We start from the raw sequence: 23,764 nt of genomic DNA, 5'->3' as shown, positions 1-23,764 counted from the left end.
AAGACCCCAAAGCTTCTAGTTTTCTAAAGGCTCACACTTTCTGTGACAGGAATCTTGATTCCTGTTCTTCTCAATCAAGACCTACCCTGAATGGATTTGGAGTAGTGTGGTATAATGGGAAGAATTCAAACTTGGGGACGAGGCAGATCCAGGTTTCAAACCCATCTCTGCCACTTCTTACCTCTGAGACCTTTGGCAAACATTTTGACTTAATTGAGCCTTAGTTTCCTCATCTATAAACTGGAGATACTAGCACCAACCTTCCAGACTTATGTGGATTAAATAAAATCAAGGACACAGATTTTATGAGCACAGGATACTTAGTCCAGTTCCTGGCACATAATGAGCATTATGTAAATATAAGTTTCTCTTCCTTATTTCGTGACCACCATGAACCTAGCTCTAGTTTCTAGCCACTAGTCTCCATGACAACAACTGAGGAAGAGCACCCAAACAACAAGAAGAAAAAGAATGTTTTGCCAAATATATGAAGATATAATAGCTATCACCAAAGACTTTAATAAGAGTAATGAGACTCCACACTACGTGTAAAAATACAGCTTTTATTCTGAGACATTGACCTTCACTAGAGTGGGACCTATGGCCCCAACCTGGCTGGAGAAGCAGTCCCAGGGCCTGAGTGACACCATTTCCCTTTCCTGAAATAGGAAGAAGTTATTCTAAAGGAAAAACGAGAGCCCAGAGACATCTGTACAGGATCTCTCTTGCACATGGTGACTGGAGGCAGAGGGTGGGGAGCTGGAGAGGAGTCCAGTCCCTCCAACAAATACTGAGGGTTTCAAAGAGCTTCCTGAACGTTTCTCTTAATCTGGATCTAAAAAGGACAGGAGGTATCTAAGGGTCCAAGAGCAGAACAGGAATGGGCAACTCTAGAAGTGTTTGTGTATGGAAGGCCCTAACCTGGCCCTGTCCCCCGTCTCTACCTTTGGCTTTCATGAAGAGAGATTCATAGCTCAGAGGAAGGGAGGAACTTCTCCAGTCTTCACTTTAAGAAACTCTTTTAACTTTTCTGCCTACCTTATGTTCCCTTTGGCCAGTAACCCACTCCCTGGGAACAAGATCTTGTTGACTTTCTTGGGAATCTCCTAAGAGATAAGTGCTTTCTGTCTGAGACAAGGCAGTGCCTCCCACAGTCAGAGAAGCTGGAGGGCCAAAGCCTATAGAGTTGGGCACTACAGCTGCCTAGACTGCAGAAGAGACAGCTAGTCAGGAACCCTGGAGATTCAAGACAACTTACTGGTCCCCTTTGCCCAGGGCTGTGGTCCTAATCACAGTCCCTCACCTTTCTCAGGGTTAGCCTGTGTTTCAAATGCATACGATCGGCGCTGAGGGGACAACAGGGTGTCAGGAACCTGGGGTTCTCTGGGGGGCAGACTAAGACGACTCCGGGATCCAGACCCTTCCGTGCCTTCAGGTGGGATCTCCAGGCAGCTAAGGGGCCGAGGAGAATGGGCAGAGATCATGCTACAAGGGGAGTTTCTGGGGATGAGGCAGTAATCCCCACCCTCAGTACAGGTCTGGGTTCGCCGAACTCCCTGAGCCTCAGTCCTTTGGCGGTCCCGGGCTAGGGCCACAGCAGCATCAAAAGAAAGACTACCCCCATTCCTCCAAGAGGATCGAGAAGCTCGGGCCCCCCAAGCCCTTTCTCCAGGAGTCGCATCAAGCCGGCCAGGCCTCGGGCTTGGATTTGCAGGTGCCACATGAATCTTGCTACACATTGCACTGGGCATCTTGGCAAACTGTGGCTTGGGGGGCACCACAGGCACAGAGCGGACCTGTTGGACCTGAACCAGAGTAGAAGCTAGACGCATGCCCACGCCACCCAAGCCAAGGGAACAGGGACATAGACAGCCATCTGAACTGGGCTGCCCCTCAGACTCCTTCTCCTCTGACTGGGGTGGCTGTGGGGCTGCCTCTTCCATCTCAGAAGAGTGAGGATTGCCCTCTTTGGCACAGTCAACCTCCAGGGACTCTACACCTGAGCCTTCAGAGAGGGTACCCTCTTCTAAATAGTCCCCTCCAGCCCTCTGGTCTCCCTCAGCCTCTCCATCCCCACTCTCCCGTTCCTTGCTGACCTCCCCTGCTCCTCCTTCAGTTGCTGCTTCTGGGCTTCTGCTGTCTTCACCATCTCCTTGGTCTTTTCTTGCTTCATACTCTCCCTTCCCCCTCTGTCCTTTGTCCTCATCCTCTCTGACTCCCTCGGCCTCTTGTTTGTGTACAACTTCCCATTTCTCCTCAGCAACTTGATCTTCCTGGGCCCCTTGCTCTAGGTCCCTTTCAGCTTCTACCTGGGCTTCCTTTCTTTGTTCGGCCTCTTTTCTCTCAATTTCTTTTTCCTTCTCCTCATCTGTATACTGCTCTTCTGGTTCCTCCACACTTTTAGCCTCCATACTGTCAGCCTTCTTCTGACCTTTGGACTTCTCTTCCTTGGCCTCTGTCTCTTCCCTACTCCCTTCTCTCAATCTGACCTTTGTCTCTTGGCTTCCCCCAGCCTCCCCTGTATCCTCACTGGCCTTTCCAGCCTCCACCTTGGTTTCTGGATTTCCCTCTGCCTCTTCCCTGATGTCTAGCCTGCCACCAGGCTCAGCCTCCTTGTCCTCCCCAACTTCCCAGCGTGCCTGCTCTTCCCCAGCCTCTCCCGGAGCCTGCCTTCCACATCCTGCTGCCTCTCCCTCCAGACTCCCTGCACCCTCCCAGATTGGAGATTTAGGTCCCAGAAGGGGACTTAGGTCATCATAGGCACTCAGGAAAACTTCCTCGCCATTTTCCTCCTCAACTTCAGGCCTGGGGCCAGGGGAGTCCAGGGAACAGCAGCTGGGGGCCAAGACAAACTGTGCCTCATCCAGAGACAGGTCATCCAGGGGCGGCTCCACAGAGAACTCCTCCACCTGTAGGCACAGCGTGGTGGCTCAGGACCAGAAGGCCCTGTCCACACTTGACTCCATGCCACCCCCAAACCCAGCACAGCTCTCCTTACCTGAGGCCCAACTCCCAGGAGCTCCTCCAGGTAGCCCATCCCAGGGTCGTCCTCCCCAGGGGAGAAGGCTGCTCCTGCTGATTCTGCCTGGGCCACCTCCCCATCCTCTGCCCCCACCCACTCAGGTTCTGAGCTGCTTGAGTCCTCTAGGAAGGAGAAGGAGTCCTGCACCTCCTGGGACAGGGAATCCTCCAGGGCAGGAGCCAAGTCGTCTGTGCCTGAGTCTGCCAGGGGACTTGAGGCTGGACTTGCTTCCAACTTTTCATCTGTTGGGGGAGAAGTAGTTCCAGGAATACAAAGGTCAAGCCCTGACCCAAATGTGAGTCCTCCTAGCATTGATATAGCAGGGGCCCAGCACTCCCAGCACTGCTACTCTGAATGACTGATCCTCTCAGACCAATGTCCTTAATTATTGGCTTGCTACCTTAATTGAGACCGTACCAGGTGCCAAGCACTGTGCTATACATTTTACAATGCATTGTCTTATTTTTTCCTCAAAACTATTATGTGGGGTATTGTCCTCATTTTACATATGAGGAAACTGAGGCTCAGAAAAATTAAGCAATTTGTCTAAGGTCATGTAACCAATAAGCAGTACAGCCAAAATTTGAACCCAAGTCTGCCTAACTCTATAGCCCATGTTCTTACCCACTATCCTATCCTGCCTCAGGACTTCTCATGCGTGACACTTCGGGAACTGGAGGCAGAGCAAGGATTAGATCCTAGCTCTGCTACTTCTACCTAAATAAATAGCAAATTGATTAACCTAAGTCTCAGTTTCCACTGCTGTAACATAAGGATAACAATACCTGTACAATATCCTATCTCACACAAGAAACATACGGATTATGAGAAAATGAAACAAGCTAATTCCTGCAATCATAGCACTTGGAACTTTTTTTTTTTAAGACAGAGTCTTACTATGTCTCCCAGGCTGCAGTGCAGTGGCACAATCTCAGCTCACTGCAACCTCCACCTCCTGGGTTCAAGCAGTTCTCCTGCCTCAGCCTCCTGAGTCTCTGGAATTACAGGCATGCCTTACCACACATGCCCGGCTAATTTTTTTTGTATTTTTTTAAATAGAGACGGGGTTTCACCATGTTGGCCAGGCTGGTCCCGAACTCCTGACCTCCAGTGATCCACCCGCCTCAGCCCCCCAAGGTGCTGGGATTACAGGCGTGAGCCACCGTGCCTGGCCTAGCACTTGGTACTTAATAAACTCTTTTTTTTTTCCTTTGAGACAGAGTTTTGCTCTTGTCGCCCAGGCTGGAGTGCAGTGGTGCAATCTCAGCTCACTGTAACCTCTGCCTCCTGGGTACAAGCAATTCTCCTGCCTCAGCCTCCCAAGGAGCTGGGACCACAGGCGCCTGCCACCACACCCAGCCAATATTTTGCATTTTTAGTAGAAATGGGGTTTCATCGTGTTGGGCAGGCTGGTCTCGAACTCCTGACCTCAGGTGATCCACCCGCCTAGGCCTTGCAAACTGCTGGGATTACAGGCATGAGCCACCATGCCCGGCCAGTACATAATAAACTTTTTTTGTTTTTGTTTTTGTTTTTTTTTTGAGACAGAGTCTTGCTCTGTCACCCAGGCTGGAGTGCGGTGGCGGGATCTCCGCTCACTGCAAGCTCCGCCTCCTGGGTTCACGCCGTTCTCCTGCCTCAGCCTCCCGAGTAGCTGGGACTACAGGTGCCTGCCACCACACCTGGCTAATTTTTTTGTATTTTTAGTAGAGACGGGGTTTCACTGTGTTAGCCAGGATGGTCTCGATCTCCTGACCTTGTGATCCGCCCGCCTCGGCCTCCCAAAATGCTGGGATTACAGGCTTGAGCCACTGCGCCCGGCCTAATAAACTCTTGATAAATGTTAACTGATAGTATTGATGTTACTGTTGTTATTACCCATCTATCTATTATATATTCCCACATTTGTCTTTAGTAATCCCTGCTGTATGTTTCTCACACAAGCCCCTATTCTTGGGTACATCAATGTTCTGAAGGCTGCTAGAGATCTCCTCTCCATAGATTTCACATAACCTGATAATATTACTGAATTTCCCCAATCCTGAATCTAGGGAGGCAGCTGAAGGTAACCACCCCAAAGCCCAAGGGCTGAGGCCTCTGCCCTTCCTAGGGTGGATCTTCCAGCATCAGAGCTTCAGCCTAGAGTTCTAGTCCTCTTTCCCAGTCTTGATCAATCAATGGGTCCTCACCTGGGGGGCCAGGGCCAAGTCCAGGACCAGGGCCAGGGCCAGAGGCAGGGCTTGGCCGGTGCTGTAGAGCAGGGCACTCAAGGCCACGGGTGAGCCTGGCCAAGGAAACGTTAGAGATGATGTTCGGGGGCACATTGAGGATAGAGGTGATGTGTAGTGGGAGGTTGACATTGTAGGGGTCTGAGATGTGGACACCAGCACAGCGCTCTGCACGGCTGCTGCCCCCAGCCCGGATGGCTGACCGCCCAGCTCGTGGTGTGCCTGGTTCAGAGTTTGTGCCACCCAGTGCTTCTGCCTCAGGTTCCTGTTCACCCTCTGCTGCTTCTATGGAATCGTTCTCCAAGCTTTCAGGCAGCAATGGGCTTGGCCGGGGGCTGCTGGGCCCCACCAGCCCCTCTGGCTCTGTGGAGGAAAAAGAGGGCCAGGTAGGCAATGGCCTAAGCTCCAGGGGCCTAGACATCTCAAGAAGGCTCTGGAGAATGCTCTCTGCTTTCTCAGGCCTGAGAGCAAGGACAGCCTGGAAGGCACCAGGCCCAGCTTCTTTTGATCACTACTGCAAACTTTTCACCCAGCCAGTAGGTCAAAGATCACCTCACCTTCACATACCTAGGAAACTCCCCTCTTTCCCTGCAGATACAGTCACTGGCCATCGTCACCACCATCACCACCACCACCATCACCATCACCATCACCACCACCACCACCACCACCACCACCACCACCACCACCATCACCACCACCACCACCACCACCACCACCACCACCACCACCACCATCACCACCACCACCACCACCACCACCACCACCATCACCACCACCACCACCACCACCATCACCACACACCCATGCTGTCCCTTCCCATATGAACACTCATCAACAAACCCATAGATTAGACAATGAGCTCACCATTGTAAACATAGCATTCAGCTATGTTTACAATGTGACTGGTATGTAATAGGCACTCATTAAATATTTTTCGAAATGATTGAACACAGTTGGCTGCATGTTCACACGCACACACAAGCCCATGCTGGTCACATAGCACACACACATACACACACAGAAATGCACCCCTATACTCACCATCACTGGCCCCAGCCGCAGCACTCAGTGAGTCCATGCTTTTGGCTGGCCGCAGTGTCCCCTTGTTGGATTTGTCCTCTGTAAGACAGGGATGTGGGTAGAGCCAGGGCCTTGTGCACCCTCAGCAGAGCTCCCCCCATCTCCCCAGACTTACCCCTGTCCTCAGCCCCCCGTGGAAGTTTACGCTTAGTCTCATGGCCAGAGCGACCTAAATTGAAGATAGACCTCCACTTCCTGACCTTCAGAGACCCCTTCCTCCTACAAAGAATGGAGGGGCATAATTGGAGGTTGGAACATGATGGTCAGTGCTGGGGAGAAAGGCCCAGGAAGGAGGCCTTACTTGTGCTCTGCAATCTCAATGATAGTGTGGTAGGGCCGCATCTGTGGGGGTCCATCACCAGCCTGCAGGATGCTAGGCAGGTGATAAGGCAGGGGCCTGGGCATAAGGTCCTCAGGGCTGCCTGATGCCCGGGTCCCTGGAAGTGATCGCCATCCACTCTCCACCTCACCACCTGGGAAAAGGAAAGGAATTGACCAGCTAGGAACAGAGCCAAGAGAGGGACCTCAGGCACCCAATCCTTCATCACCCCTCACCAACTACCAGGTTAGGGATACATTCAGAAGCCCCTAAAGACACTACCTCCATGTCCATCACCTCAAAAGAGTACCCTCATGGACAAAGAGGGCCGGGAGATCCCAGGACGTTGGCCTGGTGGGCTGGGGGTGGGTATGAGCGATCACTAGCCTTGGGAGCCAGGATGGTGACTCACAGGTCAAGCTATGCCCTAGACTGACAGCAGAAGAGGTCTTCTCAAGTCCTGACTGCACCGTTATCTCCCCAGGGTTCTCTCCATGTGACCACTACCAACATCCCTGTATGAGAATCAACTGAAGCAGGTGATCTGCAAGGCTATCTATAACTGACTTGACTCCCCAAACAGTGGCATATGTGGAGGGCAGGAAAGACACTGACCAGAGAGGGCAGCACCCCCAAAGAGCTGGTCCACGTGTGTGAGGATGAACTCCACGACGATGGATTGCACCCGCACCTCCATGAAGGCCGCTGTCCCATTGAAGCCTGAGGCCTCTATGTCCTTAGACCTGTGAAGATGTGGGGTTATTCTCCCCCTCAGCCCCACCAAACTTCCCAATCCAGATTCTCCCTGAAAATACTTTATTCTCTCTCTCTCTCTCTCTCTCTGTCTCTCTCGAATGACCTTAACTCCATCTCTACCTCTTAAATTGTATGCATTATTCTTCCAATTCTCAAATGCCACTTGAAGACTTCCAGGAGGGAAGCCTTCTTGGACCCCTCCTCAGGATTAATCTCTATTTCCTTTGCGTACCAGGGTGTCTAGTTTATAATGAATTTTATGGTGAATTACAGGACTTCTCATCATCTGTCTTGGACCACAGTAAGTGATATGCACAGTGAGTGCAGCCAACAGACTGCAAGACGTTTTGCTCAACAAACATTTGGCCTGAGACTGGGCACAGTGGCTCACACCTGTAATCCTAGCACTTGCACGGGGAGGAGGTGGGTGGATCACTTGAGGTCAGGAGTTCAAGATCAAGTGAAACCCTGTCTCTCTACTAAAAATACAAAAATTAGCCAGGCATGGTGGCTTATGCCCATAATCCCAGCTACTCAGGAGGCTGAGGCACGAGAATCACTTGAACCTGGGAAGCAGAGTTTGCAGTGAGCTGAGATCACACTGCTGCTCTCCAGCCTGGGCGACAGAGCAAGACTCTGTCTCAAAAACAAACAAAAAAATTGACATGGAACTATTATGTTGCAGTCCCTGAGCTCAGTGACACACTGTAGGAAAACACAAAAGTCCTGCCTTTTAGGGACTTTATTTGATCATAGAGAAGGGACTAAAATGGATGGGGCCCATCAGACCCAACATAATCTTGAACCTTCTTTTCTCACTGGGCTTCGTGAGCCCCACATCCTTCTCCAGTGTACCCACACAGTCACACCTCATCCTGGGAGCAGCCTCCCAGAGGCCAGTGCCTCACAGGATCCCCATACACTGCTCACACAGGCACCTACCTCAGCAAGTTGGGAGCCCACACTATGGCCAGGTTGCGAGCATGCATGTTGGTCTGGGCACTGAATGAGGCCATGTGCACCAAGTGCCTCATGAGGAACTCCAGGGTCCTGCAGAAAGCAGGGGCAGGGATCACACAGGGAATGCACAGGGCAGGCATTAGGGCTGGGACCTGGGAGTCAGTAGGACCCAGTTAAGGCTCCAGGCAGAAAGTGAATGAGTTGTCTCAGGTTGCTGGGCGGATGTGGAGCGCCACATACCTGTAGTTTGGGACAGGGAGTTCTCGAAGCACCTCTAGGATCTTGACCAAGCGCTCAGGTTCCAATTGCACTCCTACAGCCTCCTGATTGAGAAGGGTGCAATAAGCAGGAATCAGTGATCCAGCAATGCCCCTGCTTACTCCCCAGAGCTCCTAACCAAGTTCTCAGGAACAATGAGCACTGGACTCTGTGCTACCCCATCCTACATCATCTGTAGTGCACTGACATGGTAGAGAGAGCTTAGAATTTGAGGTCCACAAAGATGGCAGCTGAATTTTGGTTATGCCACTTAATAGCTTTTGTGAACTTGGCAGCTCGCTGCCTTATCATCCTCCATCCGTAGAGCTCTGGTACTGGGATACTTCAGTGGTGCCACCTTGTGGATGCCCCAGGGACCACCCAGTTGTTTCAGTGTGTCCAGGAAAGCCGTCTCCCACCCCAACCTAGCCAGTGTGGACTAAGCAGGGTGCTGCTAGCATTTAGGGTCTCTCAGTGCTGTTGTGCTCAATAAAGTGCAACTTATTTTTAAAGTGTTACTCAATTCAAAATAGCATATTTTTCATGTGTTTTCACATTTAAAAGATGTTCAGGCTGGGCACAGTGGCTCACACCTATAACCCCAGCACTTTGGGAGCTGAGTTGGGAGGATTTCTTAAGCTCAGGAGCTTGAGACAAGTCTGGGCAACACAGCAAGACCTTGTCTCTACTAAAAATTTTAAAAATCAGCCAGGCATGGTGGTACACGCCTGTAGTCCCATCTACTCAGGAGGCTGAGATAGAAGGATCACTTGAGCCTGGGAGATCGAGGCTGCAGTGAGCTGTGATCACACCACTGCACTCCAGCCTGGGTGACAGGAGACCCTGTCTCAAAAAACAAAAAACAGGCTGGGTGCAGTGGCTCACACCTGTAATCCCAGCACTTTGGGAGGCCAAGGAGAGTGAATCACCTGTGGTCAGGGATTCAAGACCAGCCTGGCCAACATGGTGAAACCCTGTCTCTACCAAAAATACAAAAAATTAGCCAGGCATCGTGGCGGGCTCTACAGCTACTCGGGAGGCTGAGGCAGGAGAATCACTTGAACCTGGGAGGCGAAGGTTGCAGTGAGCCAAGATTGCACCACTATACTGCAGCCTGGGTGACAGTGTGAGACTCCATCTCAAAACAAAAAAAAAGAAAGAAAAAAGAAAACAATCAAAGATGTTCAACACACAATTACAGTGAATGGAGAGACATCCTTGAAAAAATTTGACTTCTACAAAGTATTCTCATTCTCTTAAGTGTAGGGAAGCTCTGGTCTATGTGCTTTCCAAGGCCCTTCCAGCTACAACAATCTGGCCTCTACCTCCCCAAGTCTCACCACTGTGCTGTGTGCAATCTGCAGGCCTTAGAAGAAAGAAGGACATAGCAGAGGGAGAGTGAAGAGAAGAGGGATGGGGCAGGACAAAGGTAGTAGGGGCTAGGAGATTTCAGGAGGTGGGGTCTTTTCCCCAGTAAGTTTTTCTGTGGTCTCTTTCATTCAGGATCACTAGGACTCTGGCTGGTATGTGGCACACCTGGGATGTCAAAACCAGGCTGTCCACCCCTAAGCCGTGTCTTCCACCCCCTTGCCTCTCAACTCACAGCAAACTTGTCATACAGCCGGTAAGTGAGTAGGGGATCTGGCAGTTCTCTGAAATAGGCCTTGCACAGGGAGGAGACGCAGTGAATGTCCTGGAGGTAAACATCCCGACGCAGGTCTGGCTTCCGCTCTGACTCAAATTCCTGCCTGGGGAGGCACAGCGTGGTCAGGAGTGGTAGGGGTTGGGGTGATGTGGGGAGAAGTGGGTCCCTGTAGAGATGGTTCCCGGCATGGTCATGGGTCAACATGTATGGGACTTGGAAGGAGAATGTTGTGACACGTACACGTATAAGCCAGTAAGTATAAGGTATTGCATATGTTGACACGTAGATGTGAATGTGAGGATGGGTACATGTACAGGTAAGTGGATCGATGCATGAACAGCGATATGTTAGGGATGTAGCTGTAGATATGTGTAACAATGCAAGGGTATGTAAGAGTCTATAGGGTATGGTCCTAAATTTGTGCCACTGGGTATGTGTAAATATGGGTGGGTATAACTCTTAGAAAGAAACTTAAGTGTAAATCTTTATGTCCTAGGATTAGGCAACAGTTTCTTAGATATGACACTAAAAGCACAAGCAAACAAAAAAATGGATACATTCAACATCAAAATTAAAAACATTTGTAGTCAAAAGTAACTATTAAAAAAGTGAAGACAACCCACAAAATGGGAGTAATATTTGCAAACAACATATCTGATTGAGGGTCTAGTATTTGTAACATATAAAGAACTCTCATAATTCAATGATTAGAAAGACGAATAAGCTAATTTTTTTTTTTTTTTTGAGACAGAGTCTTACTCTGTCATCCAGACTGGAGTGCAGTGGCACGATCTCGGCTCACTGCAGCCTCCGCCTCCCAGGTTCAAGCGATTTTCCTGCCTCAGCCTCCTGAGTAGCTGGAACTACAGGCACCCGACACCATGCCAGGCTAAACAAATAAGCCAAATTTTTAAACAGGCAAAGTTGGCACCATAGGAAAGGGGGAAAAATGGGCAAAAGATTTGAAAAAACACTGCTACTGCTCCAAAGAAGATATGCAAGTAGACAATAAGCACAGGAAAAGATGTTCAACATCAATACCTATTACAGAAATGCAAATATAGGCCAGGGAGGTGGCTCATGCCTATAATCTCAACTACTCAGAAGGCTGAGGTAGGAGGATCGCTTGAGCCTAGGAAGTAGAGGTTGCAGTGAGCCATGACCATGCCACTGCACTCTAGCTTGGGTGACAGAGTGAGACCCAGTCTCAGCAAAAGAAAAGAAAAATAACAAAAGTAACTCAAATATAAATCACATTGAAATATCAGTTTACATTTACAGGGATGGCTATAATAAAAAAAGGTAGGCCAGGTGCGGTGGCTCATGCCTGTAATCCCAACACTTTGGGAGGCCGAGCCAGGGGGATCACCTGAGGTCAAGAGTTCGAGACCATCCTGACTAACATAGAGAAAACCCGTCTCTACTAAAAATGTAAAATTAGCCAGGCATGGTGGCGCTTGCCTGTAATCCCAGCTATTCAGGAGCCTGAGGCAGGAGAATCGCTTGAACCCGCAAGGTGGAGGTTGTGGTGAGCCAAAATTGCGCCATTGCACTCCAGTCTGGGCAACAAGAGTGAAACTCCATCTCAAAAAAAAAAAAAAAATTAACCAGGCGTGGTGACATGTGCTTGTAATCCCAGCTACTCAGGAGGCTGAGGCAGGAGAATCGCTTGAACCCAGGAGGAGGCTGCAGTAAGCCAAAGTCTCACCACTGCACTACAGTCTGGGCAGCAGCGCAAGACTCCATCACAAAAAAAAAAAAAAAAAAAAAATACACAGGCCAGGGCATGGTGGCTCACGCCTGTAATCCTACCACTTTGGGAGGCTAAGGCAGGCAGATCACTTGAGGTCAGGAGTTCAAGAGCAGCCTGGCTAACAGAGTGAAACCCCGTCTCTACTAAAGATACAAAAATTAGCTGGGTGTGGTGGTGTATGCCTGTAGTCCCAGTTACTCGGGAGGCTGAGGCAGGAGAATCACTTGAACCCCGGAGGCAGAGGCTGCAGTGAGCCAAGATCATGACACTACACTCCAGCCTGGGCAACAGAGGAAGACTGTCTTAAAAAAAAATTGCAAAAAAAAAAAAATTAAGACCAGCCTGGCCAACATAGTGAAACCCCATTTCTACTAAAAATACAAAAATTAGCCAGGCATGGTGGTGTGCACCCATGGTGGTGTAGTCCCAGCTACTCAGGAGGCTAAGGCAGGAGAATCACTTGAACCCAGCAGGCAGAGGTTGCAATGAGCCAAGATTGTGCCACTGCACTCCAGCCTAGGCAACAGAGTGAGACTCTATCTCAAAAAAAAAAGTAAGAAATGTCCTGGAATTAGATTGTGATGATTATTGTACTTCATCACTATCTAAAGTAAATATACTATGTGACTAGTATGTGAATACACTAAAAACAACTGAATTATACATTTTTAAATGGTGAATTTTGTGATATGTAAATTGTATCTAAGTTTTTTGTTTTTTGTTGTGAAACAGAGTCTCACTCTGTCACCCAGGCTGGAGTACAGTGGCGCAATCTTGACTCACTGCAACCTCTGCCTCCTGGGTTGGAGCAATTCTCCTGCCTCAGCCTCCCAAGTAGCTGGAATTACAGGTGTGTGCCAACACACCCAGCTAATTTTTGTATTTTTAGTAGAGACAGAGTTTTGCCATGTTGGCCAGGCTGGTCTTGAACTCCTCACCTCAGGTGATCCACACACCTCAGCCTTCCAGAGTGCTGAGATTATAGGCATGAGCCACTGCGCCCAACCTAAGTTGTTTTTTTGTTTGTTTGTTTGTTTAAGTCGGGTGTGTGTGTGGGAATGGTGTATATGAGAGTGGAGTTTGTATATGTGTGTGTGCTAAGTTGGGGGAGGGACCATTGTCTTCACCTTTCCCGAGGAGTTGTTAGAGACCTCCCTGGGTCCTTACCTAGCATCTGTGTTTCCTTCTCCCCACTGCCTCTCACTCCCTGTCTCTGCTGTCCTCAGCAACTCTTACTATGACCTTCTGGCTCCCTGGCCTCCTGGTCACAGAGCCCTCCCACTCTGTTTGACTCACCGAAGCTTCTGGATGTTGGAGGAGACCCCTGAGAGGCGGTAGATCCCATCCACCACTCCATACTCCTCCACAAATTCTGCACAGCTCTTTAGCACCTGGGGCACTGGGGACACAGACGGGGCAGAGACACAGAAATCAAAAAATCTGGGTGGTCAGAGACTGCACTGGGTCTGAGAAATGGAATTTCTCAGAGAAGGGAATTTGGTGAGACCATGGACAAAGCTCATGGAATAAAAACTCATCAGAAAGATTCTTACAGGTCATCAGCTTCAACCTGCCAACCCCTCTCCAGTATCTCTGCTTAGTGGGTCCTAAAGGTCCTGGGAGGTCACTGCCTCTCCAAACTACCCCAGTCAGCCCTTTGTTAGAAAGTTCTGCCTTTGTTAAAGTGAAATTTGTCAGGCTGGGCTCAGTGGCTCACGCCTGTAAGCCCAGCACTTTGAGATGCCAAGGCGGGTGAATTGCTTGGGCCCAGGAGTTCAAGACCAGCCTGAGTAACGTGCGGAAACTCTGTCTCTACAAAAAATACAAACATGAATGGGGTGTGGTGGTGCACACCTGTAGTTCCAGCTACTCAGGAGGCTGACATGGGAGGATCACCTGAGCCCAGGAGGCAAGGGCTGCAGGAAGCCATACTCTGGCCTGCTGGGTGACAGAGTGAGATCCTGTCTAAAAAAAAAAGAAAGAAAGAAAGAAAGAGAAAGAGAGAAGTTTGTCTTTCTTGGGCCATGTGTGGTGGCTCACGCCTGTAATTCCAACACTTTGGGAGGCTGAGGTGGGTGGATCACCTGAGGTCAGGAGTTTGAGACCAGCCTGACCAACATGGTGAAACCCCATCTCTAATAAAAACACAAAAACTACCTGGGCATGGTGGCACATGCCTGTAATCCCAGCTACTTGGAAACTGAGGCAGGAGAATCACTTGAACTGAGAGGTGGAGGTTTCAGTGAGCCAAGATCACGCCACTGCACTCTAATCTGGGCAACAAGAGCGAAACTCCGTCTCAAAAAAAAAAAAAAAAAAAAAAAAAAGGAAAAAAGAAAAGAAAAGAAAGAAACTTGTCTGTAATTACTAGTTATTTTTAAAGAGGTAATAATCTGGTTGGTGAGGGGGGAGGCAGAGGCAGAGTCAAGGACTTTTTTTTTTTTTTTTTTGAGACGGAGTCTCACTCTGTTGCCCAGGCTGGAGTGCAGTGGCATGATCTTTGCTTACTGCAACCTCCGCCTCCCAAGTTCAAGCGATTCTCCTGCCTCAACCTCTTGAGTAGCTGGAATTACAGGCACCCACCCCTATGTCCAGGTAATTTTTTTATATTTTTAGTAGAGACAGGGTTTCACCATGTTGGCCAGGCTGGTCTGACCTCATATTTCGCCCACCTCAGCCTCCCAAAGTGCTGGGATTACAGGTGTGAGCCACTGCGCCTGACCTGCTTTATATATGTTCTATCATTTTGTCTTAAAAATTAGATATTCTGGATGACAGACCTTTGACAATCAAATACAAGAATATCTGAAAAAAAAAAAAAAAAAACTTTAAAAATTAGATGTTCTAGTCCCCATTTTACAGATAAGAAAACTGAGGATCAAAGAAGCACAGGCAGGAGAATCACTTGCTAGAGGCAGGACTCTAATCAAGGGTGCAAAAACCTGTACTCTTTCCCAACCCCAGGCCCCCTCCTGTTACTAGACTGTAAGCTTCTTAAGGACAAAATCTAAGTGTGATCCATCTTGTTATTCCTTATATTATCTGACATGGTGTCTCATACATGATAGATCCTCAAAAACCAGGTCAGGCGCGGTGGTTCACACCTATAATCCCAGCACTTTGGGAGGCCAAAGTGGGTGGATCACATGAGGTCAGAAGTTTGAGACCAGCCTGGCCAATATGGTAAAACCCCGTCTCGGCCGGGTGCGGTGGCTCAAGCCTGTAATCCCAGTACTTTGGGAGGCCGAGGCGGGTGGATCACGAAGTCAGGAGATCGAGACCATCCTGGCTAACATGGTGAAACCCCGTCTCTACTAAAAATACAAAAAACTAGCCGGGCGTGGTGGCGGGCGCCTGTAGTCCCAGCTACTCGGAGGCTGAGGCAGGAGAATGGCGTAAACCCGGGAGGCGGAGCTTGCAGTGAGCCAAGATCGCGCCACTGCACTCCAGCCTGGGTGACACAGCGAGACTCCGTCTCAAAAAAAAAAAAAAAAAAAAAAAAAAAAAAAAAAAACCCGTCTCTACTAAAAATATAAAAATTAGCTGGGTGTGGCAGCGCACTCCTGTAATTCCAGCTACTTGGGAGGCTGAGGCAGGAGAATTGCTTGAACCCAGGAGAGGGAGGTTGCAATGAGCCGAGATTGTGCTACTGTACTCCAGCTTTAGTGACAAAGCAAGACTCAGTCTTTTTTTTTTTTTTTTTTTTTTTTGAGACGGAGTCTCACGCTGTTGCCCAGGCTGGAGTGCAGTGGCGCGATCTCGGCTCACTGCAAGCTCCGCCTCCCGGGTTCCCGCCATTCTCCTACCTCAGCCTCCTGATTAGCTGGGACTACAGGCGCCCGCCACCGCGCCCGGCTAATTTTTTGTATTTTTAGTAGAGACGGGGTTTCACTGTGGTCTCGATCTCCTGACCTTGTGATCCGCCCGCCTCGGCCTCCCAAAGTGCTGGGATTACAGGCTTGAGCCACCGCGCCCGGCCAAGACTCAGTCTTTAAAAACAACAACAACAAAAAGAAAAACCATGTGTTGAAACCCATCTCCACAAGGCCATGTAGTTATCTTTCCAAAGCACTTTCCCACTTTAGATCCTTTGCCTAGCATACACCCTACTCTGCCCCACATTAATCCCCATTGCTTACCTTACAGATACAAAATAAAATATAAACTCCTCAGCCTGGTATATAAGACCCTTCACAAATCGTGTCCAGACACCATTTCAGCCACAGCTCTAGACAATTCCTTCACAAATCCTATGATGCAGCCCTTTGCTAGTCCATTAACAAGCCTTGGTACCATTACTCATATTATTCCTTTGCCTGGAATTACCCTCCCTATGACTCTGCCTGGTGAACTTCTATGCATTCCTTAAAACACATCTTGGGCCAGGTGCGGTGGCTCACACCTGTAATCCTAGCACTTTGGTAGACCAAGGTGGGCAGATCACTTGAGGTCTAAAGTTCGACCTCAAGCCTGGCCAACATGGCAAAACCCCATCTGTAATAAAAATACAAAAATTAGCCTGGTGTGGTGGTATGCATCTGTAGTCCCAGCTACTTGGGTGGCTGAGGCAGGAGAATTGCTTGAACCTGGGAGGTAGTGGTTGCAGTGAGCTGAGATTATACCACTGCACTCCAGCCTGGGTGACAGAGTGAGACTCCGTCTCAAAAAAAAAACAAAAAAACAAAAAACAAAAAAGCACATCGTAAACATAACCTCCAATTCTAAACCTTTTTCTTTTTCTTATATCTATATTATAATCCACCACAGTCTTTGTTCATGTTTTTTGTTTTGTTTTGTTTTTTGTTTTTTTGAGACAGAGTTTCACTCTTGTTGCCCAGGCGGGAGTACAATGGTGCAATCTCGGCTCACCGCAACCTTCGCCTCCGAGGTTCAAGCAATTCTCCTGCCTCAGCCTCCCTAGTAGCTGGGATTACAGGCATGCGCCACCATGCTCGGCTAATTTTGTATTTTTAGTAGAGACGGGGTTTCTCCTGTCTCAAACCCCCGACCTCAGGTGATCTGCCTGCCTCGGCCTCCCAAAGTGCTGGGATTACAGGCATGAGCCATCACACCCAGCTGTTCATGTTTGTATTATAGCACTTCTTGCGGTTTGTTACGATTAGTTTATTTTATATTTATACCTCCTGACATATAATAACATTCTCCTAACATCTAGCACAATGTTGAAACAGAGCAGTTGCTAAATAAATGTTTGTTAAATGACTCAGTGAATTAATCAATTATGAGAATCAATAACATCCCTTGGAGAATTAATGGAGAATATTGCCAATGAAAAACATTGGGTCCTATTAACTAGGACTCATTAGAGAAATGCGTCTCACATATCAGCATCAGAAAAAGCTATGTTTGGCATGGCAGCTCATGCCTGTAATCCCAACAGTTTGGGAGGCCAAGGCAGGTGGATCACTTGAGGCCAGGAGTTCAAGACCAGCTTGGGTAACATAGCAAGACCTCTCTACAAAAAATAAAAAATGAGCAGGGTGGCTAACACCTGTAGTCCCAGCTACTCAGGAGGCTAAAGCAGGAGGACTGCTTGAGCCCAGGAGTTTGAGACTGCAGTGAGTGATGATGGCACCATTGTACACCAGCCTGGTCAACAGAGTAAGACAAGAAGGAAGGGGGCAGGGGAAGGGAAGGGAAGGGAAGGGAGGGGAAGGGAAGGGGAAAGGGGAAAAGAAAAGAAAAGAGAAAAAAGAAAAGAAAAGAAAGGAAAGGGAAGGGAGGAAAGGGAGTGAGGGAAATAAAAGAGAAATGAGAGAGAGGAAGGAAGGAAGGGAGGGAAGGAAGAGAAAGGGAAAGGGAAAGGGAAAGGGAAAGGAAAGGAAAGGAAAGGGAAAAAGCTGTGTTTCTCCTAAACCATCTAATTTTTTTTTCTTATGGGCCCATTTGTCTTGCACTTGATTAAGTTTGTTTATTTACTTATGTTGAGTTGGGGCGCGTTCAAGCAATTCTGTTGCCTCAGCCTCCTGAGTAGCCAGGACTACAGGCATGTGCCACCATGCCCTGCTAATTTTTGTGTTTTTTAGTAGGGATGGGGTCACACCATGTTGGCCAGGCTGGTCTCGAACTCCTGACCACAAGTGATCCACCCGTCTCAGCCTCCCAAAGCACAGGGATTACAGGCGTGAGCCACCGGGCCTGGTCTATGTTTACCTCTTTAACCACTAGGAAGCTCAGAGCCCACCTCTAAGAACCATATAGAACCACATAATATGCATTTCTGGGTGCTGATCTTTCTCTTCTTGTTTTTCCTTCAACCCAATTCCTTCAACCATTTATTCTAATTTTTTGTAAAGTTTTGGGTTTTAAAAGTCATCCCAAGCTCTTTGTTGAATAAAGTATGACAGAAATATGGAATGAAAATAATCAGTAAATTCATCAACCCCAATCTTTCCTTTTTCTTTTTTCTTTCTTTCTTTTTTTTTTTTTTTTTTTTTTTTTTTTGAGACGGAGTTTCACTCTTGTTGCCCAGGCTGGAGTGCAACAGTGTAATCTCAGTTCACTGCAACCTCCGCCTCCCAGGTTCAAGAGATTCTCCTGCCTCAGCCTCCCAAGTAGCTGGGATTACAGGTGCTCACCACTCTGCCCGGCTAATTTTTATATTTCTAGCAGAGACAGAGTTTCTCCATGTTGGTCAGGCTGGTCTCGAACTCCCAACCTCTGGTAATCTGTCCACCTCGGCTTCCCAAAGTGTTGGGATTACAGGAGTAAGCCACTGCACCCAGCCCTATTTATTTATTTATTTATTTATTTATTTATTTATTTATTTGAGACAGAGTCTCACTTTGTTGCCCAGGCTGGAATGCAGTGGTGCAATCTTGGCTCACTGCAGCCTCAGCCTCCCGAGTAGCTGGGACTACAGGTGCACACCACCATGCCCAGCTAATTTTTGTATTTTCACTAGAGACAGAGTCTCACCATGTTGGCCAGGCTGGCCTCAAACTCCTGACCTCAAGTGATCCACCTGCCTTGGCCTCCCAAAGTGCTGGGATTACAGGCGTGAGCCACTGCGCCCAGCCAACCACAATCTTTCAACTCTCATACAACCTGGCTTCCAGACCCTTCATCCTCCTGCACACAACAGCCAGGAGTTGGGTGGGATTAGGGAAGCATCTAGTGTGCAAAATTTAAGGAAGCAGTTATTCTCAGGGCCATGCAGATGCCAACCATGCCCATGCACAGTCTTGAGTACCTCCTTGAGAATGAGGCACCTAGCGGCCTGGCGTGGTGGCTCATGGCTGTAATCCCAGCACTTTGGGAGGCTGAGGCAGGTGGATCACCTGAGCTCAGGAGTTCAAGACCAGCCTGGCCAACATGGCAAAACCCCGTATCTACTAAAAAGTACAAAAATTAGCTAGGCGTGGTGGTGCGTGCCTGTAGTCCCAGCTACTCATGAGGCTGAGGCAGGGAGAATTGCTTGAACCCAGGAGGTCAAAGTTGCAGTGAGCTGAGATGGTGGTGCTGCACTCCAGCTTGGGCAACAGAGCAAGACTGCATCTAAAAAAAAAAAAAAAAAGAGGCACCTAGGGCAATTGTACGACACTGAAAGTGAGTGCTTCCTTAAATTTTGCACCCTAGTCACGTCTCTTGCCTTGTCTTAGTCTCAGCCCTACAGTTCACCATCCATCCTTTCAGTACCTGCTCCCATTTTCTAGGATCCCACTGACCTCAGGTTCCCAGCATTGAATGCAGAGATAGGGCAGGCCCCTCCTTGTTTGAACTGCTGCTGTACTCTTGGGTGCCTAATGCTAAACCAACTCTTTTGACTCATAAATAGTCTGCTGTCACCTAAACCACCAAGTTTTTGTCACATGAGCAGCATCCAAACCAGGTCTTCTCCATCCTATCCTTCTCTGCTGATTTTGAACCTCCAGAGTCCTTTAAAGAGGACACTCAAAAACCTAAGGAGTCACAGTCATAGAAGAACTGGGTCAAGGAGATGGGGAAGAGACAACAGGGTCACAGAGATGGGGGAGTTAGGGAGATAAAGATCAGAGATCTGAGGTCAGAGATAAAAGCTACAGACAGGATTGGAGGGATGATGTCAAACGGATGGAGACATCGAGGAAATGAGAGTAGGGTAAGGGAGGAGGGCCCAAAGCTTAGGGACCTGGAGAATTAGAAACCTGAACAATCAGCTGGGCACAGTGGCTCACTCCTGTAATCCCAGCACTTTGGGAGGCCGAGGCAGGTGGATAATGAGGTCAGGAGTTCGAGACCAGCCTGGTCAACATGGTGAAACCCTTTCTCTACTAAAAATACAAAAATAGCCAGGTATGGTGGCACCCGCCTGTAATCCCAGCTACTCTGGAGGCTGAGGCAGGAGAATTACTTGGCACCGGGAGGCGGAAGGTGCAGTGAGCCGAGATCATGCCACTGCACTCCAGCCTGGGACAGAGCAAGACTCCGTCTCAAAAAAAAAAAAAAAAAAAAAACTGAACAATCTATCAAAGATTAGGAAAAGAAAGAACTGAGTACATATAGGGCTTAGGGAAGGAAGAGACCCATGTTGGGGCAAAGAGCTGGAGAGAAGGCTGAGATGGAGCAAGGTTGTAAGGATGGGGGAGACCAACATGATCAGGGAGGATAAATTAACCAAAAACACAGATCTGTCTGCTTTCATTTTTTTGTGGATGTTAGGTTAAAGAGAGGAACCACACCAGCCTCTCTCTGTCCTTCCTTCCACTTTCCACCTCTCTGTACCGGGAAGACCTGGGGGATAGAAGGGGCCACCACTGCTACTCTGGTGCCCAAGATAAACCCACCCTTGGGTTCAGGTGAGGTTCTGGTCTCCTGCTCTGGTATTCACCTAGGATCAGGACTCAGCAGTCAGATGTCTGTCCCCTCTAGAGAGCATGCCCCTTCCCTGCTAGGAATGCAGGAAGAGGCCAGGAGGGTTATAGGAGCAGGGTCTGGGCTGGCTATGGGTTCGGTGTTTCAAGATAGGGTTGGTTGGTGGGCCACAGTAAAGGGCAGTACCAGGAAAGGCTGAACTGAGGGTTTGCATTGAGCAGGGAGGAGAACATCATCCCCAATTAAATCTCGTGGTCCTTGGCTAAGAATCACAGCTCTTGAGAGGAGTCCCTTAGAAAGGAGTAAGTCCTGCACTGATAGCTGTGCCACCTCCACTCTGCCCAGTGAGAAGAGGAAGGCCAAATAAGCTCGCTTCAGCTGTTTAACACTCTTCCTTGGGGTGTGGGCTTTCCCTTAACCAAGGGCAGTGGGGATAGGGGTCGTCTGGAGGGAGGAGAAAAGGGGAAGGAGGTGTCTGGGGACGCAGGGGTGGGGCTAAGAGCAGGAAATGATCTGGGAACCACCATCACCCTCCCTCCGTCCGCTGCAAGCACCACAGCCCAGAGCAGAGGAGGGGACAAAGAGGAAATGACAGATTGGGGTGGGGTGGGATGGGGTGGAGTGGGGAAAGAATTTTGCCCTTCTCTAGGAGGAGCTTGAAGTGCCAAAAACAAGCTGGGCTGGGCAGCGAGGATACCTGGGTTCAATTTCAAATTGAATCAAGAAATGATTTTGAGTGACTGTTCCATGCCAGACCCCGTGGTGAACTTGATATTGTCCCTGGTCCTTCTGGCTTCAAAGCCCACTCTAAGCTAACCCAAGGAGGGAGATGGGTGAGCTCCACAGACAGCTCCACACCCACCCTCCTTTGCAACCTCCATCTCCAGCTTCAAGCCAGGCCTCACGCCCTCTCTCATTCTTCCCCATTTCAGCAGCTTCTCCCCTTGCCCCCCACTTTGAATCTGTTTCTCTTTTGCATAGGGAGAACAAGAGAATCACAGAGACTGGAGGCAGAGGCTATTTCCAGCCCCACATCCTCCCCTGCAGCCCAGCAAGGCTGCGGTGGGAACAGAGCCCACGACCTTGTCCTTGGGTGTTCTCCAGCCAGGAAACCACCGGCCTCAAGGGCCATCTTGAGACCCTTCTGGGGCCATTCTCCTGTCTCCTTTCATTCAGACCTAAGGATAATCATTTCCCCTTCAGTCACTCCTCTCCTGACCCTCTCACCTCACCCTCCCTCTCCTGTTCCCAGGCACCTGCCCACTGTTTCATCCACTCCTCCTTGGTTTCCAGTCTCTCCATCCTCCACCTCACTGCTCCCTGGGTGCTCAAATTCTTATCCCCTCAGCCACCCCATCCCCAGAAAGTTACACAAGGGAGCCGCCCTGCCTTCTTCACTGAGACACATTTCCTGTCTTGCCCACTTACAGGTCTCTTGAATGGTGACCCCAGGCCACTGCCCCTTCCCCAGGAGAACCGGAAACTGCTTCTGCCCTTCAGGCTGCATCGGGCTGCAGACACCCAGTGCCTCCCCACCCACCCCGCAGAAGCTGAGCCGGCCTCCTTACCCTCCTGGCCTGAGTGCTGCAGGTGCTCCTGCAAGTCGCACCCAAAAACCCGCTCCTTCGAGCTGCCTTTCTTCTTTCCTTTCTGCCGAGACTTCATGGCCAGAGCCCCAGGGCACTGGCCCGGTCACCTCTGTCCCCCAAGACCTGTGCCCTACCAGTCCCCCATGGGATCCCAGCCAGCTGCTGGGCTTGGCCCGGCCCCAGGGAGGCAGGGCTCCCAACTAGGGGGTGGAGGGTGGCCTGGGCAACGGGCAGCAGCTCCTGCCCCTGGGGCCCCGGCCACACGGAAGTGGCTGTTGAAGAGGAAGCTACCAGGACCCTGGCAAGAAACAGTGTCCTGTGTCTCGTGGCCCAGCCTGGCACTCGCCCTCTTCGCCCCGCTCAGCTTTAGGGGGCAGGAAGCAGTGCAGCTCCTTAACCCACTTCCTGTTAGAGCATCTTTGCAACCACAGGGCCTAGGGTGGGGGAGGTAGCTGACATTCACATCCTCACCCATTGCTTGGACTTCGTTCATTGGTCAGGGAAGGTGATGTCAGAGCCCTGGGGTGGGGTGATGGCGTCTGGGGTGTAAGCAGGTGACTGACTCCCTTAGAGACCAGAATTCTTGGGTCCAAGACCTGGGGCTTGCCTTGGAGCAAGGTGACACCGGGCTGTAAAAAGCACACGCACAAGGGAGGATGCCTGGGTTCTGCCTCTGATGGGTCTAGCACCTCAGTCAAATCACATTACTTCACTGAGCCTGTTTCCACACCTAGGAAAACGAAGGGAGAAGACTAGAGGACCTTTAAATGCTCCCACCTCTAAGAGTCTGTACAACTTATTTAACTTGGGTTTCAGTTTCTTTACCTGTAAAAAGGGTACACTGCTGCCTATTTCACATAGCTGTTTTTGAGTCTCCAGTACAATAAGGAATTCAGGCTGGGCTCAGTGGCTCACGCTGTAATCCCAGCACTTTGGGAGGCTGAGGCGGGTGAATCACCTGAGGTCAGGAGTTTGAGATCAGCTTGGCCAACAGGTGAAACCCCGTCTCTACTAAAAATACAAAAATTAACTGAGCGTGGTGGCAGGCGCCTGTAATCCCAGCTACTCGGGAGGCTGAGGTGAGAGAATTGCTTGAACCTGGGAGTCGGAGGTTGCAGTGAGCCAAGATCGTGCCACTGCACTCCAGCCTGGGCAACAAAGTAAGACTTCATCTCAAAAAAAAAAAAAAAAAAAATGGAATTTAAAACACTTTGCAAACTAAGGCACTGGCCATGCTCGAAAGGGTTCTTAGCTCCACTCTCCCACCTGGGGACTCTCAGAGATGGCCAAAGGCCTTGTGGAAGCCAATTCTTTTCCTATCCCTCCCAGCTACAGGC

The 23,764-nt window shown here is 49.5% G+C and overlaps 1 protein-coding gene across 5 annotated transcripts; it reads right to left on the bottom strand.

The window, feature by feature from the left end:
• Positions 1 to 545: 545 nt before the first annotated feature.
• Positions 546 to 22,795, bottom strand: ARHGAP30 (Rho GTPase activating protein 30). Of its 5 annotated transcripts, none has more exons than XM_045399081.3 (12): positions 22,407 to 22,795; positions 13,321 to 13,423; positions 10,230 to 10,374; positions 8,609 to 8,691; positions 8,351 to 8,458; positions 7,268 to 7,395; positions 6,635 to 6,806; positions 6,449 to 6,552; positions 6,295 to 6,372; positions 5,212 to 5,613; positions 2,999 to 3,264; positions 546 to 2,909 (listed from the first exon to the last, which is right to left on the bottom strand). In XM_045399081.3, the coding sequence occupies exons 1-12, from the start codon at positions 22,501 to 22,503 to the stop codon at positions 1,290 to 1,292; spliced, it is 3,306 nt and encodes a 1,101-aa protein (XP_045255016.1). In that variant the 5' UTR covers positions 22,504 to 22,795; the 3' UTR covers positions 546 to 1,289. The 5 variants fall into 5 exon arrangements, with proteins under 5 accessions (XP_045255016.1, XP_045255019.1, XP_045255020.1 ...); XM_045399084.3 differs by having other exon boundaries at positions 3,170 to 3,264; XM_045399085.3 differs by lacking the exon at positions 13,321 to 13,423.
• Positions 22,796 to 23,764: the final 969 nt, after the last annotated feature.

The sequence above is a fragment of the Macaca fascicularis genome, chromosome 1 (genome assembly GCF_037993035.2).
Source record: "Macaca fascicularis isolate 582-1 chromosome 1, T2T-MFA8v1.1".
NCBI classification, from domain to species: domain Eukaryota; kingdom Metazoa; phylum Chordata; class Mammalia; order Primates; family Cercopithecidae; genus Macaca; species Macaca fascicularis.
This window is presented reverse-complemented; position numbering and strand designations above follow the sequence as displayed.